This window comes from Trachypithecus francoisi, unplaced genomic scaffold, assembly GCF_009764315.1.
Source record: "Trachypithecus francoisi isolate TF-2019V2 unplaced genomic scaffold, Tfra_2.0 Lachesis_group0, whole genome shotgun sequence".
Lineage (NCBI taxonomy): Eukaryota > Metazoa > Chordata > Mammalia > Primates > Cercopithecidae > Trachypithecus > Trachypithecus francoisi.
The window spans coordinates 15073138-15091152 of NW_022681453.1; the positions used below are offsets into that span (position 1 = coordinate 15073138).

The 18015-nt window shown below is 54.6% G+C and overlaps 1 protein-coding gene across 3 annotated transcripts in view; it reads right to left on the bottom strand.

The window, feature by feature from the left end:
• The window catches only part of SCAP (SREBF chaperone), a 70893-nt gene that overhangs the window by 3228 nt on the left and 49650 nt on the right, over nt 1-18015 (bottom strand). For 2 of the 3 annotated variants that reach the window (XM_033205565.1, XM_033205568.1), the window contains exons 4-17: nt 11619-11776; nt 10552-10772; nt 10262-10367; nt 9126-9298; nt 8614-8740; nt 7021-7133; nt 5185-5279; nt 3667-3765; nt 3290-3508; nt 2066-2442; nt 1395-1583; nt 1061-1262; nt 874-989; nt 43-565 (exon numbers count right to left, since the gene is read on the bottom strand). In XM_033205565.1, coding sequence (XP_033061456.1) covers nt 43-565; nt 874-989; nt 1061-1262; nt 1395-1583; nt 2066-2442; nt 3290-3508; nt 3667-3765; nt 5185-5279; nt 7021-7133; nt 8614-8740; nt 9126-9298; nt 10262-10367; nt 10552-10772; nt 11619-11776 — 2718 coding nt within the window. The remainder of the gene's footprint in view (nt 1-42; nt 566-873; nt 990-1060; nt 1263-1394; nt 1584-2065; nt 2443-3289; nt 3509-3666; nt 3766-5184; nt 5280-7020; nt 7134-8613; nt 8741-9125; nt 9299-10261; nt 10368-10551; nt 10773-11618; nt 11777-18015) is intronic. The other variant, XM_033205571.1, reaches the window with a different exon arrangement.

Consider the following 18015-nt stretch of genomic DNA (forward strand, 5'->3'; position numbering starts at 1 on the left):
GGGTGGACAGCCGCTCTGCCCACCTTTAGCCCCTCTGCCCACCTCCAGCCGGCCGCTGCTCCGCCCCACCACGATGAGGTGGCCCTGCAGCTCCAAGCTCCAGATGGAACCCTCCGCACTGGGGGCCCAGGCAAGGGAAGGGGAGCCTTTCTCAGGGGAGCCACCCTCGTCCTCAGGGGCCTGGGGCAGCACCGGCCCAGGCGAGGGTGGGCGCAGGGCTGGTGCGCAGACGGCTGCCAGCCCCTCCTCCTGGTACACCCGCTGCACCAGGCGGCTGAAGTCATAGCCTAGGGAGTCCCGAGCACGGCCACAGACTGCCCGGTGCCGGGGCTCGGGCTGAGTGGGCTGTGAGGGCTGTGGCTGTGCTGAAAAGTTGGTGTCAATTAAGCAGGTGAGGTCAGGCTGGTCCCCGAAGAGGGAAGGCGGTGGAGGGTCCCGGGGGCGGTGTCTCAGGGGAGGGCTGTCCCCAGGCTCCTCTGGGCCAGCCTTCCCACCATCTGAAAGTCGTTCCCAGCTCTCCTGAGCCTCAAGCCCGCTGCCCATGCCACTGTCCCGGCGCTGCCTGCTGGGGGCCAGGACGGTGGAGTGAGAGGGGATGTAGGAGAGGGGGTGTGGGGGAAAGGGGAGAGGGTGAGAGGGGTAAGTGAGGGGCCGTTAGAGGGGACAAGCGGAGAGGGTGCGGTGTGGGGGTGGGAGGGAGCCTGGAGGGGTTGGGGGATACGTCAGAGGGAGAAAGGAGGGGAGATACATGGCTGCACGGGGTAGGTGGTGGGGTGAGGGGGGTAGGTGGTGGGGTGAGGGGGGTAGGTGGTGGGGTGAGGGGGGTAGGTGGTGGGGTGAGGGGGGCACAGAGGAGAGAGCAGCCGCACCTACCCTGGGCGTGGGATACGCGTGAGGCAATCCCCGGTCTGTGCGTCCCACACACACACGTGGCCTGCCAGACAACAGCTCACCAGCAGCATGCCGTCGCTGGCCAGGCACTCGATATCCTGCGGGAGCCTGGTGTTGGTGTGGGCCAGGCCCCAGCCCTCCCCTGCCTGGCCGCTGTGCCCCCGCTCACCATGAGATGGCCGCGCAGGACCAGCGGCACAATCTCCGTCTCAGGTGGCGCATAGCCGTAGTCGTCACAGGGCAGCTCCCCGCGCCTCCGCCGCCCAGGCCCGCTTCCCGGCTGCCCGTAGTTGCGCGGGCACAGCACGCGGTACAGGCAGAGCAGCAGCAGCACCAACACAATGCCCGAAGCTAGACCCAGCGCCGCCACCCTGCACAAGAAGGCGGACTGCTGTGAGACACACCTCACAGCCTGTCCCCTCCCCTCCTCCCTCTCCCCTACTCTTGCCCACCCGTCCCCCTCCCCGCACTCTATCCCACCCCACCCTACCCAGCAACCTTACTTGTACAGCGTGACGTCTCCATGGGCCTGCACCCCACCTGGGCCCTTGGGTCCTGCTTCCCAGTGCCCAGCAGGTATGGGCCCCGGTGGGGGCCAGGCACTGCGGCCATCCTGAGGGTGCCGGCCCTCCAGGGCCTCCCTCGGGTTCAGGCGGAGTGTGACTGGGATGACGGGCAGCAGGCTGATGTACCTGGGGTCCGGACAGTGGGCAGCCTCAGCAGGGGGCCTCCCAAGGCTTCCTCCTACTGTGCCTGCCAGCCAGTCTGCTCCCTCCTCCCCAGGCAGGCCTCAGCTCCACCGGCCAGACTCTCCCAGCATGGGGGTTGGGGACAGAGGTAGGTCCCTCCCCAGCCCAGCTTAGCAGCCAACCTTGCTATCCCAGATACCAGCACCCAAGCAGCCCTTCTGACCGTGTGAGGTATCTCCCTCCCCACTCCTGGCACAGGTGGGTGGGTCTCATTCTAGCGAGGGCTGGCAGCCGCCTGTGACTCCTCAGAGGAACCTGGGGGTTGCTGTTGGGTTATGGCTGCCTAGACTACCAGTTCCCACCTCACAACCTTATGAATTGTTTTATTTGCAGAATTCAAACTGTGGGCCTCCTACACTGGGGAAAGGGGACGGTGAGTTGACACCATCGAGTGAGGAGGTGGCACCTGGCATGGCCCAGCTCACCTCTTGGCCAGTGTGATGTTGTAATAGCTGAAGAGCGTCGGCCAGTGGCGGAAGGACAATTTCCTCCAAAGTTCCTCATCCTCAGGCCCCCAGGTTACCTCTGGGACTGGGCTGTCATGGACAACCTCTGCTGGACCTCCATGCTCAGGTGGCTCGCCTGGCGATGTCTGGTTCTCAGGTAGCTTAGGTGCATCGGGTGGGAAGATGGAGAAGGCAGGGTCCGGGTGGCTGGCGGGCAGCATGCCACTAGGCACAGGCATGGGAGCCAGGGCTCCCTCACCCAGTGGGCTCTGTTCCGTCACCTGGGCAGCGAGGTAGGTGCGCAGCCCTGCTGGGTCTGTGTATACCAGGATGCCAATCCAGACAACGGTGCCAGCCTGCAGTGGAGCAGGGTACTCAGTAGGAGGAATGGGCCCCAACCCCCAGCAGCTTCAGCCCTCATGCTGAGAGGAAGCAGCACAGGGACCTGAGGCCTACGGATGGGAGAGGACACAGGCCCCACTGTGTGCTTTCCTCCTGCCTCTCCGAGTCCTCCTGCTAATACCTGCCAGCACTTGGTGCTGGAGGGCCTGCTTCCCTTTCCACAGTTAGGGGCTTTCTTGGCCTGGAAATACACTGAAGCACCCTGAGGTTTGACACAGAATGTCCCTGTCCCTAATCTCCACCTCAGCTGGGGTCAGAAAGCTGCTACTATTCATATGGTCAGCATGGCCAGAGGGCCAGCTGCCTGACCTGCTCCAGGAGTCCCCCAGAGGTCCTAGTCTCAGGGGGCCTCAGCCTTCCTCCCGTCTCAGTTCAGCTCCCTGGGAGAGGCACTGCTGCCCCACAGCCAGCACAGCCCGGCTGGTGACTGATTTTGCCCAGCACTTTCCACCTTCTGCACACCATGCAGTGGCCGATGAAATGTGGCCCAGGGAAATGTGGTGGCCACAGGTGGGTCCATCCCAGAGCACTTGACTAACAGGCTCCTGTCCTGGGCCACTCTCGGGAGAGGATGGCTCCTGTACCTGAGAGCCCAGGAGCTGCTTCTCCCACAGGCTTGTCTCCTCAGAAGCCACCAGGGTCTGGGCAGGGAGGACACAACAGGCAGCTCCCCAGAGCCAGGTTTCCAGGGGCCACCAGGGCCTGAGGAGCATCCCTCGCCACTCTAAGGCCAAGTGCAGCACCACAAGGGGCCTGGAGCGCTGGCCCTCCAGAAGAGGGCAGGGCAGGGGTGGCAGGTACCATGATGAGACGCTGTGCCAGGCGGGTGCGGGCCAGGAAGTAGACAACACGCAGCCTCTTGGGGAGCCGCAGGTTTCGGAAGGAAGACGGCTGCAACGTGATGGTGTGCGGTGTGGACGGCCGCACAGCCAGCTGCCGCTCGTAGCGCGTTGGCTGCCCCACTGGCTTGGCTGAGGGTAGGCAGGCCTCAGGGGGCAGCCGCTTGTTCAGGTCCGCTAGCTGTTGGGGGCACAGTGGTCAGGGCCCAAGTCCACCATCCAGAGGGCGCCCGCACAGGACCACTGCCCTGCCCAAGGTCCACACCCTTCTCACCCAGGACTCCCTCAGTACAGCTAGGGCTGAGGAGGTGGGCGGGACAAGGCTCAGACCACTCCTACCTCCATTCGGCGAATGTCAATGGACAGGACAGTGGTGAAAAACAGCATCTGAAGAAAGAAGTCAGACACCAGCCCCACGACGGCAAAGAGACAGAACTCCTGGAATCAGAGCACATGGGGTGGGGTGGAGGGGAGGCGGTGCCATGATCTGACTGCCCCAGCCCTAGAGGAGCAGTGCTCGGACTGCAGCCACCTCAGAACCGGCAGGGCAGCAACAGGCAGGCAGGGCACAGCAGAGATGAAGAGAGATGCTGGTTGGTCCTCAGCTCACATACCACTAGCAGCTCACCCTGTCTCCACCAGGGGGCAGCAGAAACCCTCACACTTTCTTCAGAAAGGGCTGAAAGCGGTACCTTCCTTGAATCTTCCGGTCCCCCTAGAGAGGACTGAAGGCCTGATCCAACCTGGAAACCTCTAAGCCCCACCAGCCTGCTCCCCAAAAAGTCCTTCCCCACTGAGCCCCTACCCTGCTCATGCATCACCAACCCAGCCAGAGCCCAGGCCTGATTCAGGGGCTCTCAGAAAGGTTCCCAGCCAGCAACTGCCCCGGAACAATGAAGAGAGAGAGGGAGGGATTAACTCTCCTCTAAAATTGAAAAAGGGTGAGCTCTCTGCTCCCCAAGCTCTGTCAGCAGACAGAATTTTCTGAGATGTCAGTGTTGAGACCTCTAGCGCATCACCACAGTGCTACTCGGATCTGGGGTAAGACCATGGGGTACAGATAGTGGCACAGTGGTTGTCTCAGCTCTAACGTCCCAAGACTACCCTATTCTGCAGATGTTACTGTTTTCCAGGAGAAGCAGCCCACAGCCCATCTGTTCTGTTCACCCCCATCCCTCAGCTGGCCTGCCAGCCCTGAGGGAAAGATGGGGGAGAAAAGATGGCATCCTCCCCTTCCTGCAACTCCTTTTGGAATGGCTGGCATCAGTCTGAGGTTCCAGCTCAGTGCAGGGCCACCTCCACCTTGGCTCACAGCCCACAGCTGAGCAAGGGCACTTTGCCAAGAGCAGGGTCACTCTGGGCAATGGGTGGTGGCCCTCCCACAGGTCAGGCCAGGCAAGGCCTCTTGTCTGGAGATTGCAGCATGGGTCAGGGCCAAGGGAGGAGACTGGAGGAAGGGTCTAGGAACCCCACGGTGCTTCTCCCTCAGAAATGGGAAACAGGTGTGACTGAAATGGCACAGCCAGTCCCCAGTTTCTGCCATGCCCTTGCAGCCTCCTCCTGCCACCTGGCTGAAGGGGAAGCAGGCAGGGAGGGGTAGGAAGAGGGTCAAGCACAGAGCCTGCCTGGCTAGGCACTCAATCTCGGAACTCAGCCAGAGTTTGCTGAGCACTTCTGAGTCAGGCGTGCCAGGGGCCATCTGTGTGCTATAGTGATCCGCTTGCCAGGCAAAGAGGCCCCACCTCAGAGGCAAGGATGCCTGTGCTGAAGAGGGGAGCACCCTGCCCATGGCTGCACAGCTGGGGAGCACAGCAGTTGCTTCCATGCTCATCCAGGTGGCAGGCCTTGGGGCCTTACCTGGATGGCAGGCACTAGGGTGAAGTAGCCAATGAGGATGATGCCCAGCTCCGTGGCCATGTTCTTCATGATGGACCAGCTCTCGCTGCTTAGGCCTGCAGAGGGCAGCAACAGGGCACAGGGCAGCACGTGGCCACGCAGCGACATGACTCACACACCCTCAAGGGCCTCGGAGTGGCAGAGGCATGGGGAGGGCCCCCAGCCCTCTGAAGCAGCCATTCCACCAAAGCACCCCAACCCTCAGGGCCCTGCTAATGCCCAGACTCTAAGGGGCTGTCCCACCACACAGCTGCTGCAGGGAGTGGGTGTTCACAGCCTGGAGGGTGCAGGGGAGGGCTACAACCATCAACAGGGGGAGCAAGCAGAGTGGAGACGAGCAAATCCACGAGGAAGGCCAAGTGCCACCCACTCCAATCACATCCAACCTCTGCATGTGGTTCTTGTCTGGTCTGTATGGGCCAGCACGACAGTGTGCCCACCAGCCACATGGCAGAAGCACTCAGGGGGTGGAGGAGCTGGCTGCGTTCTTCCTCAAGCCCCTTCCTGTGGTGAGCCCTGATCCCATGCTATCACACTGTCACATGTCTAAGGCTCTGTGCTCCTACTGGGCAACGACTATGTCGCCTCATGTCTTCCTAATTCCACATCCAGCACAGGGCCTGGCTTATCACAGAGGCTCCCAGAGGTTTGCTGGATGAATGGACAGCTGCCTACAGTCCTGTTCCTCACAGACACAGGGTGACAGGAGGTGAAGAGGGGGAAGACGCTCAAGTGACCAGACCTCCAAGGCCAGGCACTCCCTTTTCTCATTTTCCCCAAAACCCCAGATACCCAGCTTCTACCAGCAGGGCCAGAGGGAGCTTTTCTGGCAGCCATGAAGGCAGCATCTCTGAAACGGCCAGACCCTGGGGCTTGGGCTAGTGTGGTGGAGTGAGGCAGTAAGAGAAAATACTAGGCACTAAAATCCCCAAACAGAAAGTCACCACCAAACACAAGCCCCACCCACACTGAAGTGCAGTGGCGTGATTACAGCTCACTGCAGCTTTGACCTCCCAGGCTCAAGCAATCCTCCCACCTCAGCCTCTTGAGTAGGTGCGACCACAGGTGCATGCCACTATGCCCTGCTAATTTTTGTATCTTTTGTAGAGATGGGGTTTCACCATGTTACCCAGGCTGGTCTCGAACTCCTGAACTCAAGTGATCCACCTGCCTCAGCCTCCCAAAGTGCTGAGATTACAGGTGTGAAGGTGTGAGCCATGGCATGCAGACTGGTTTGCTTTTTTTTTTTTTTTTTTTTTTTTTTTTTTTTTTTTTTGAGGCGGAGTCTCGCTCTGTCGCCCGGGCTGGAGTGCAGTGGCCGGATCTCAGCTCACTGCAAGCTCCGCCTCCCGGGTTCACGCCATTCTCCTGCCTCAGCCTCCCGAGTAGCTGGGACTACAGGCGCCCGCCATCTCGCCCGGCTAGTTTTTTGTATTTTTAGTAGAGACGGGGTTTCACTGTGTTAGCCAGGATGGTCTCGATCTCCTGACCTCGTGATCCGCCCGTCTCGGCCTCCCAAAGTGCTGGGATTACAGGCTTGAGCCACCGCGCCCGGCCTGGTTTGCTTTCTTATTGACACATGAACCAGGACGAAGTACAGTCCAGTGGCCCCATGGCTCCCCAGGGCACACACTCAAGAGCTGCCAGGGCCTAGTGCTCCCACTGCATATTATGCCGGAGGCAAGAGCAAGGGACATTTCAGGGGCTCTGTTTGCTCACAGAGTGTCAGCAGTAAGAGGAACAGGCTCCTCTCCAGCCCCTCCTGCAGCCCCCTTTCCAACTCCCCCACTGTGTTACCTTGGGCGATCCGCAGCTTCACCTCCAGGTCTACCGGGGTTGAGACCACGGACTTGGTGAGCACCAACACATTCTCTAACCCAATAACCACCACAAGGTAGGGGAAAATCTCTCTGGGGACAGAGAAGGAGAAGGTGAGGACAGTGCTGTGGTGGTTCCCAACAGACTTGGGCCCTCAGGAAGGCTGTGGGGTTTCCAGCCTGTTACAGGGGCTGCTGAGTGACTCCCACAACCACTGGGCAGAAACCCTCCCCTGTCCACCTCACCCAACAAGGCCTGCATCTACACAGCGCTCAGCTTTCAGGCAGGCTCCAGAGCCTTGCGGAGGGGCCAGGAGCCGTCCTGTCTCTAGCCATCTGGCTCAGGGGGGCTGGGAGAGGCCCCTCAGGGACAGCTGTGCAGCGCCACTGCTAGACCACACTTCTCCCCGCCCTTCCCAGGAGGACCGCTGACTAAAGACAATGACTGCTGCCAAAACCCGTGCCAGTAACTCTGGGTGGACCCATCACAGCTAAATATGCAAGGAAATGAAACCACCCTGAAGGCCCACTCACCTTTGTTGAGAAGCTGTGTGTGGAGAACAACTGTTCCTACAGAAAGCTCTACCAGCTATCTGAGCCCACCGTCCCACACTCCCCGCAGCAGAACCTAAGAGAGTCTATGTGCGAGGAACACCAGCTGAGTTATAACTTGCGGGACCTCTGCTTTGGAGCCAAAGGAAGGGAGGGTCCCTGTGGAGGGCACGGCAGACGGTATGGGAGGGCGGTGTTTAACACCATCAGGCTCAGGAAAGGGGGCAGGTATCTAAGAGCAAGGAAACTACCAGAAACAAAACACGACGTCGCTTTTCATACGACCCGCCTGATGGGCCAAGGTGGGGGACAGGCCAATCCATAATCCATTAATAACCATTAACAGACAGGCAGGTGGGCCTATCCAGAGCCAAGATCAAAGCCTGAGGACAAGCCAAGGGAAGAGCTTCCAGACTAAGGTTCAGAGAGGAGTGGCAAGGGGAAAGTAAACATCGGTGGAAAAGGCAACAAATTACAGTGTGCTCATATCTTCCAAAGAGCTTCCTCTAAAATGACCTATTTCATTTGGCATTTATATGTTCTAATCATGAAAAAAAAGAAATGTTCTCTATCTCACACCTCCAGTGGCTTAAGCCATCAAGCTGCAGTGTGTGTGCGGTGTGTGTATATAGAATATATAAACACAGATGCACAAATCCGACTACACACATGCAATACATATGTATACACAAACACACATACCAACACACACCCCATATATACACACCCAGCCCACAAATACACACTTCTGTACATACGGACACTCACTATAGCTAGATATGCTATATACAAACACTAGTATGAATACACTATAGCCAGATATGCTATATACAAACACTAGTATGAATACAAGCCAGACAAAGAAGAGGAAGAAAATGTACCTCTTAAATGTCAAAAACGACAATGTGAAGACGTGAGGTCACAGCAAACACCCAGTCCAGGGAAGGCCAAGTACCCAGAAGTGCAAAGCTCTCTGGCCTGAGCCCACCCTGTGGCCCAGTGGAGCCTGTTGGGGACCTACCCGCCATTGAGGGTGGGCGTCAGGCCGAAGAGTGTGCAGAGTCCCACAGACATGAGCAGCGAGCTGAGCACTGTGACCACGGCGGCCAGGGCCAGCCCCCACTTGGACTTGACCATGTCGATCTTCCCTGGAGGGCAGAGAGGGCACATCAGGGCAGCCCCTCCCATAGCCCCTGGCCCACAGGGGCTCTCAGGAGTAGGTTGCCCTGACAGTTGAGGAAGGGAAAGCTCCTGGTTTCACCAAAGGAAAGGGACAGGCACAAGCACTTCCCAGTGTCATGGACATAGTACACCTTTTAGGAACCCTAACTCAGGAAGGGGCTGAAAGTGAGAAGAGCCCCGGCCCCACCCAAGCTCCTAAGACCCTGCTAGGGGATGAAGCCCTAGCTCTGACGACCACCAGGTGTGTTCTATCTCTCTACCCCAAGCCACCTCCAGAGGCAGGGAAGCAGGTGACATGGAAATGCCCGTTTAGCTTGGAGAAAGCCCCCGGTCTCCCTGCCATGAACCTACGCGTGGAGAAGTAGATGTAGGCAAACAAGATGATGTAGGTAGTCACAAGGGGGATGAGCTCAGCGACACCAATCTCCTCCTTGAAGTGCACGTGGACCAGGCTCTCCGCCCGAAGGCTGCAGTTGGGGCTGGGGTGCAGAAGCATCAGGCGGGCACGCAGGCTGCCCAGGAACCTGGTCAAGGAGCAGGGTGGGGGTAGATGGAAGTGTTGCTCTTGGTTCCGGGGACAAAGACAATCCCTGGACAGAGGGTCCATTAGGACCTCCCTCCTGCCTGTGTTGGAAGGGAACTTCTCTCTGCTGCCTGAGCTTCTCTGTAGTCTCCAGGGGCACTGGGAAAATCACAGAGGGGCAAAGTTTTCTCAGGAGCCCCTCCTGCTCCTTTCTCAGCCTCCCTTTCCGGACCTACTCCAACACTCGCTTTTTATTTATTTTCCTATTCTATTTTTTGAGACAGAGTCTCGCTGTCGCCCAGGCTGGAGTGCAGTGGCGAGATCAGGGCTCACTGCAAGCTCTGCCTCCCGGGTTCCCACCATTTTCCTGCCGCCTCCCGACTAGCTGGGACTACAGGCGCCCGCCACCACGCTCGGCTAATTTTTTGTATTTTTAGTAGAGACGGGGTTTCACTGTGTTAGCCAGGATGGTCTCGATCTCCTGACCTCGTGATCCACCCACCTTGGCCTCCCAGTGTCTGGGATTACAGGCTTGAGCCACCACACCTGGCCTCCAACACTCTTGATTGCTAAAGGCCCAGGAGAGGCGATCAGAAGCACCTCGAGTGCCATTGCCAATTGGGGAGGTGCCTGCAGTGCCCCACTGGGAAGGCCTCAGGCCATACAGGGCTCACTAGCAACCAGCTGGGGATGCCTGCCCTAGGCTTAAGAGAGACTAGAGGAGGCGCCAGGACACTGAGACTGCCAGCCCTGCCTTAGTCCCCTATGCTTAACCAGCTGTCAGGTCATCCCCATTAAAATGTGGCAGACAGTATCATCTAGTCTAAGGGAAGTAAACATTTCAACAGGAGGCCTGGAAACTCTCCAAATTTCCAGGGGGGCATTCAGAACACTCTAACCAGAAGAGGGACTACTCAAAGCCTCATGTTACCCAGTCAAGAGCCCAGGGTGCTGTCAATCTTACTTGGCATGGTAGCGCTGGAAGACCAGCGTGATGGTGTAGGAGACCATCCTCTTCCTGGTGTAGAGGCTCACCCCGCTGTACTTCCCGGGAACACCAAACAACAAGTCTGCAAGTAGAAACCAGCAGGTACTGACAAAGAAATGACAGCTACTGCAGAGCCACCAAGGACCCCTTTTTCACCCCCACCCTGGGAAACAAAGGGTAAACCCTTATCTGCCTAAGCACACATCAAAAAGACAGTGACCAATGGGCACCCTTGCAGGTCTGAAGGGAACTTGTACTGCAGCTACCTTTGAGCGTGGCTGAAGTTTGCAGGGTTTTAGGCTCGTGCTGGTGGATGGTCCCAATGATGTCAGGATCAGCATGGAAGCGTTCCCGGTCATTCTGCCAGAAATTCCCAGGGGACAGCAGCAGGCATCCATGCTCAGGGAGTAGGTCCCTGAGCTTCCTGAGGCCTGGCAGCAGGTCGGTCACTTGCAGACACAACTCCTCCAAGCTCCTGGTCCCAGAGCTGCGCAGGAGACAGGACAAGGAAACTGCTGTGTCTGCCACCACAGGGCAGATCTGCGGTACTTAGGGGACGTCCTCTGTCTGTTCTTCAGTACCCCATATTTGCTCTCTGGTAACGCCAAAGAGCCTGACCACTAGGGCAGCAGGGGAGAGTACTTCCAGGTGGCCAATAACCTAACCATGTGGCTGTCTGACTTTAAGTGCATCTGAAGCCCAAAAGCCCGTCAGCTCTGAGGACAGGCAAGTGTACTATGAGAGCATGCACAATCCCGCCCACTAAAACACCCTGGCCAGTTCAGTGGATGAGGAGGGACTGGGGTAAATCTGGGGCTTCATTTAGTTCACCAAAATATCTGTCAACGCCAGTAGCTGACTAAAACCTGGCAGTGATGCAGCTTGCCAATTACACACATTGTATGCCGAGCCAGCATAACCCAGGGACCCACTGACAGGCAGGGGAGCACAACCTGGGCTGGGGCTTCAGAAGGTACCCCCCGGTAGAGCTTGCTTCTCGTTGGCAGAGACACCACCATTATATTCACACCATAACCCACAGGCAGGAAGCCACGTGGGTCATGAGTCAGCTCAGTGGACACTGACTCCATCTGAGATGATGTAAGGATGAGACTCAGGGCTATGTGTGTGCCATCTGCATAGGTCTAAGGGGAATGCGGCCACTGTGGACCCACAAGGATGCTGAGAAATTCAAGGCTGGCTCACCATCCATCCTTCTTGCTTGTTCTATCTCTGCAGAGCTGACTGGCTCACTGGAGTTACACTGAGGACTGTAACTCTCCCTTCAGTACAGAATGGGATTCAGGGAGGCAAGGGTCCCTGAGAGGGGTACCTGTCTCTCAGCACGTGGTTCCGGATCTCCTCCACCAGTTGGAATGCCCGGGACAAAGGTGAACGAAATACATCTACTGCCAGGAGGTTCTTGTGCCAGGGAAACACTGAGGACTTCACAAATATCTGCTGGACGTAAGCCACTGGGGCACCCACATACTGCAGAAGAAATGAGGGAGGGAAGAAAGGGCAGCTGAGCACAGGAGGAAGGAACACGGTCCAATTCAAGACATTTAATGGGCATCGGAAACCATGCCCCACAGAGTTAAAGAAACCAATGACTAACACAAGTTCTTGAGTTTGCAGGATGGCAGATAAGAAAAGAAACAATTTGCTGAAACCCAGAAACTCCCTCCACTTATGAGATAAAAGAACTGGCTGAAATAAGCTGGAACCAAGATGGCCGACTGGAGTTGTGCAGAATGACCCTGCCGCCGTCACAGCCTGAATTTCCACTGCATGTTTCATACTAACTCCCCCAGAATATGCACATGAGACCCATGAGGTGGCATCAAGAGATAACTGGGCATGCTCAAGGACTTTCCAGAAATCCCCCTTCCTTCCACCAATCATCTGCTAATCCTAGTATCCACCCTCTAAACCTTTTCTAATAAAATTACTGCCTTAAAGCCAGCACAGGGAGACAGACTTGAGCTGGAATACTGTCTCCTAGGGAGTCAACCTTCAATATAAAGCTTTTCTTTTCCCCAAATCTCAGTGTCGTAAGTATTGGCTTCTAGTACATTGGGCAGCGAGCCTCTTTTGCTCAATAACACATCTACTATGGGCAAAGCGTATGTGGGACCAGGTGCAGGCAAACTATGGCCTGTAGGCCAAATCAGGGCCCATGCCTGTTTTTCTTTTTGAGACAGGGTCTTGCTCTGTTGCCCAATCATGGCTCACTGCAACCTCAATCTCCCAGGGTCAAGAGATCCTCCCACCTCAGCACCCCCACCCACCAAGTAGCTGAGACTAGAGGTGTGCACCACCACGCCTAATTTTCAAAAGTGTTTTGTAGGGACAGGGTATCACTATGTTGCCAGGCTGGTCTCGAACTCCTGGGCTCAAGCGATCCTTCCATCTTGGCCTCCCAAAGTGCCCCTGGCTAACTTCTTTATTTTCTGTAGAGATGGGGTCTCACTATGTTGCCCAGGCTGGTTAGTGCCTGTTTTTCTACCTCCAATTTTTACTGAAGCACAGCCACACCCCTACCATTACTATTGTCTATGGCTGCAACAGAGGCCGTCTGGCCCGCAAAGCCTAAATGCTTACTATCTGGCCCTTTATGGAACATGTCTGCTGACCGCACTATAGACTCCACACTCCCCAAAGCATGGAGCCTGTCTTCCTGATCCAGGTTTTGTCACTTGTAGCCGAGTAGCGGGTTTTGAAGATCAAAGGACCCAATTTTAAATCACAGCTTTTCAAACATATGACCTTGGAAACACTTTTGACATCTCTGGATTTCAGTTTCCTCACTGTGAAAGAGGAATAACGACCTTCACCCTGCAGCATCAAGATGTATGCACACACCACACATGCATACAAACAGTGTCTGAGAGATTAGCAGCAACATTAGCAATGAACAATCAGGCACTTCACTTCATCTGACCCTCACAACAACCTGATGAGGAAGCAAGGAGAGGCGCAGGCACTGTGGCTGCCTAGAGCTTCACACTCCAGGCAGAGTGGTTCAAGGACTCAAACCAAGCTCTCCTCACTCAATATCACACTTTTCTCACTAGAATCTGCCATCTACCCTTCAAGAGCTTAACAGGGATGTAAATGACAAGCGTGTTCACACATGCAACCCTCAGTGACAGGCATGTCGCAGAGGACCCCAAAACATGCTGGGTCAGCCATGGCAAGATGACGGCCCAGGAGAAGCTAAGTGGAGCCATAAGGTTAGAAAAGAACAGGTAGGAGAGGGGCAGGAGGGAATGTGAGTTGCAAGGGATGCTGAGAACACAGAAGGCACCAAGGAAACCTGTCAGGGGATAACAGAAACTACGAGGAAGATGACAAAGATGACAAGCAGGCTTAGACTGAAGCCTGACTAAGCTGTCAGAATTTAGTCAATTGACAAAGCAAAGCCCAGTGTCTCTGAGGTGAAGGGGCAACCTGATGAAAGCAGTGCTCTGGAAAGACTCCCCTGGAGGTGGCGACAACTGGAGACAAGGAAAGACGGTCCTAGACAGTGTTGTACTGCGAGCTATGGACTGAAGGGGGCAGGGCCCAGCCCAGCTGAGGGATGAGGGGCTGTCCCCACGCCTGGGCTGCAGTCAGGAACTCCAAGGGGCATGTGTGTGGATGAAGGGGAGGTCATAGGGCCACTCACCAATGCAGTACTCCAGGTTACAGCATAGGCAAGGGCCAAGATGCTGAGCAAGCACAGCAAGTTAATGCCTCCTGGGACCCTGGGCACAAAGGAACCAGAGGCAACCATCTGAGCCTTGTGAACTTGATGTGGCTGTGCCTTAGTGAGGGCTCTGGGGACAAAAGGCCTCGTCTACTTTGTCTTCTGTATCACACTCAGCCACTAGAAGCTGCTGGGAGGTACAAAGGCACCTGGATGGAGCTGGCCGCCACAGGCTGTGACCAGAAGCTCACACAGGGCTGAGCAGGGAAGAAGCACTAACCCGGTAAGGAAGAGGTGGGCAGGGCCCACACTCACTGTGCTGAGCTCCCACAGTCCCTACTTAATATTCAAGAGAGAAATGGACATAGAAACACTGGTATCTTGAGTGCGTGATGGAGGAAGTAAGGGCCAGTGGGGTCCAGATGCCCCTAGGCAAAAGACTCTTAACTAGAGAGAGGCTGTGGCAGGCAGCCTTCTAACACAGTCCCCAGCAGTCCACACCTCCTGGTGCTCATGCCCTTGTGTAATCCCATCCCCTTAAGAGTGGGCTGGACCTAATGATCTGCCTCTGACAAACAAATACAGCCAGAGCAATAAGAAATCACTTTTCCAATTAGGTTACAAAACACTATGACTCCTTCTCCCACCCTGGCCCCGTTCTTTTGGGAGCCACCACTCTGATGAAACCAGCCACCACACTGCGAGCTGCTCAGGGAAGGCCTATGTGGCAAGGAATTGAGAGAGGCCTTCAGCCAACGCACAGTGAGGAACAGATCCTCAGCCCAACAGCCTGTAAGGAACCTACCTTTAAGTAAGCTTGGAAGGGGATCCTCCCCAAGTTGACCTTTGAGATGGCAGCAGCCTTGGCTGACGGCTCTATTGTAGTCTTAGGAGAGACCCTGAGCTAAAGGACCCAGATAAGAAAACCATGGCTCAGAGAGAGAAAATGAAGTGTCCGAGGTCACAGAGTTGATAGGCAACAGAGCCAGGACTGAAACCCAGAGCTGGGTAGCTCTGAGAACGTGAGTCTCATGGAGAACACCACACAGAAGGAAAGGCCTAGCACAAGCAGCGTGGGAGAGGAGCTGAGGTTCTAGGGGCCCTGGAGTCTCCAGCCACCACAGTTCAGAGCATGAGGCTCCCACCCAGAGCTTCCTGGAAACCCTGTGCCCACGCTCACGCAGCCACCACAAACACTGCAATGTTGGCCGTAGAAGTCCGGCATGGAACAAGCCCAGCCACCGCTGTGGACCTGCCAGCTGGGTCTTGGTGTGAGGCTCAGGTTTCCACAATGAGCCAGTCTTGGGGACCCAGGCAGTGCTGGAGACCTCAGGTTTTTGAAAAACAGAATCCTTCCTTTCTATTTAGATAGAGCAAACTAGAGCTCCAGGTATTTTACCTTCACACTGGTGCACCCGTGGGCTCCCTCAGAACAGGATGTGGAGGACTCCTGCCACTCAGCTCTTCCTACAGAAAAGGCCACCTGATCCTTGCCCTCCAACCCCAGTGGGCAAGGGCTGTGGTGGGAAGAGCAGACTCAGGAGACCTGCCTGAGTTCAAATCCCAGTGCCACCACTCCCTGGCTGTGTCCCTTGGATGATGGTTTCCAAGCCTTGTCTCTTACTGAGGCAAATGAGAATAAAACCTCAGACCTCACTAGAGCTCCGTGAGGACCAAACAAAACAACTCCTGTGAACCATCCAGATCTAGCGAAGTATCTGAAAATATATTAGTTATATCATTTCCATTATCCCTTAAAACTATGAAAACTGGAGTTGGTGTCCCATGCACAATCATCTCAGTCTACAAGTTTCTCCAAGTTCAATACGATGGGTCTCCTTATCACCACTGTCATCGAGTCATTGCCTCTAAGGGAATGGCTTCCCAATGCCTACGGAATTAGAAGTTTAAACTTCACAGGCCAGGAGATTCAACTTGGTTCCACCTACCATGCTCCAAGAAAAACTGCAGACTCACTGTCTCCTAAATAAGTCATGCTGTTTTTTATTCAACAAGAAACCTTTCTTGAGCATCTACTCTGTGTAAAACATTGGAGTATATAAACTTAAAGGAAACATGACTCTGATGGGGTCGTCATGTAGAACACAGAGAAGAAGCAGAGGACACATTGCAAGAGAGCTGGGGAAGGCTTCCTGCAGCTTCACGGAGCTGAGGGATAAAGCCTAAGGAGTGTACTTCTGGTGCACACCACAGGGCAGTCCAAGCACACGAATCTTCATTCTCCCCTCTGTTTAACCAGCCAGACTTGATCAATGACAATGATGGCAATGGCGATAGCCACAAACACTGTTGAATGCAAGCGACGAACCAGGCACTGTGCTAAACCCTTGCATTCTTTCGCTTAATCATAAGAATTACAGTGTATAATGTAGGTATAATTATCCCATTTTATGGATGTGGAAACTAAGGCACAAGGTGATAGTAACTTGCCCAAGGTCACAAAGCTGGAAAACGTAGTCTCTACTGTTTCTGCGTTGTTCTTCTCTTCCTCTGGTAAAAACATCCCTCTGCCCAGAGAGAACCGCCCTTCCCCAAGAGTGGCCACAGAGGCCAATGGTCACAGTGACAACACAGGGTACGCCTAACTCTGAGCACAAAGACATGGCAGAACTGACTGGAGTCCTTTCTGGAGCACACATAAAGGTTTAACTGTAGGGTGCAGCCATCACTCCCATTGTGGAGAAGCACCTAGCAAAAGGGGAGGAGGAGGGCTACATAAAAAGAGAGCCATCTCCAGCAGAGAGAAAAATCCACAATTCAACAAAAAGAAGTCAAACAACTCAAAATGGGGACATCTGAACACACACATCACAAAGGAAGACAGGCAAATACAATAAGCACTTGAAAAAGGGACTAAGGTCATTAGTCATCTGGGAAATGAAAATTCACATCACAATCACAATGAGATTTCTCTATATTAGAATATGGCTTTAAAAAAATCCAAACAACTGAACACACCAAGAACTTTACAGCACAAAGACTGAACCTTAATGTATAGGAAATTTTCAATAATTTAGGAGGCCAAGGTATATAAAAAGAAGGACATTTCATCTCTGTAGTCCTCATTCTGAAAACCAAAGGCCACAGTGAAATTCTTAACCAAAGTCCAAAGTATATTCAGATTTTCTCAAGTTTTTGCCTAACGTCCTTTTTCTTTCCCAGGATCCCATCCAGGAAACCACATTACGTTTAGCTGTAGTGTCTCCTGAGGCTTCTTGTAGCTTGTGACAGTTTCTCAGACTTCTCTTGCTTTTGATGATATTGACAGCTTCGAGGGGTACTGGTCAGGCATTTTGTAGGGTGTCCCTCAACTAGGATTTGTCTGATGTTTTACTCATGATTAGACTGGGGCTATGGGTTTGGGGGAGGAAGATCAGCAGTAAAATCTCCTCCTCTTCACATACCAAGGGCACAATCAATCAGTGTTGATTTATCACTGCTGCTTTAACCCCAATCACTTACTGTAGGAGATGTCTGTCAGGCTTCTCCACTGTAAAGTTACTTTTTCTCACAATCACACTGTCCTCTTTGGAAGAAAGTCATCATGCATAGTCCACACTTTAGGATACATTACTTAGAATTATTTTGCCCAGGAAATTTGTCTATTGTCATCCATTCATTTATTTATATTTATTCAAGCATATGGACTCAGGATGGACTCACAAAGAATTATTTTATATTTTGGGTTATAATTCAATACTGGTTTATTTTGTTGCAAAAATTGCTTTAGGCCAGGCACGGTGGCTCACGCATGTAATCCCAGCACTTTGGAAGGCTGAGGCGGACGGATCACAGGGTCAGGTGATGGAGACCATCCTGGCCAACATGGTGAAACCCTGTCTCTACTAAAATACAAAAAATTACCCAGGCGTGGTGGCGTGTGCCTGTAATCCCAGCTACTCAGGAGGCTGAGGCAGGGGAATCACTTGAACCCGGGAGGCAGAGATTCCAGTGAGCTGAGATCGCGCGACTGCACTCCAGCCTGGGTGACAGAGCAAGACTCCGTCTCAAAAAAAAA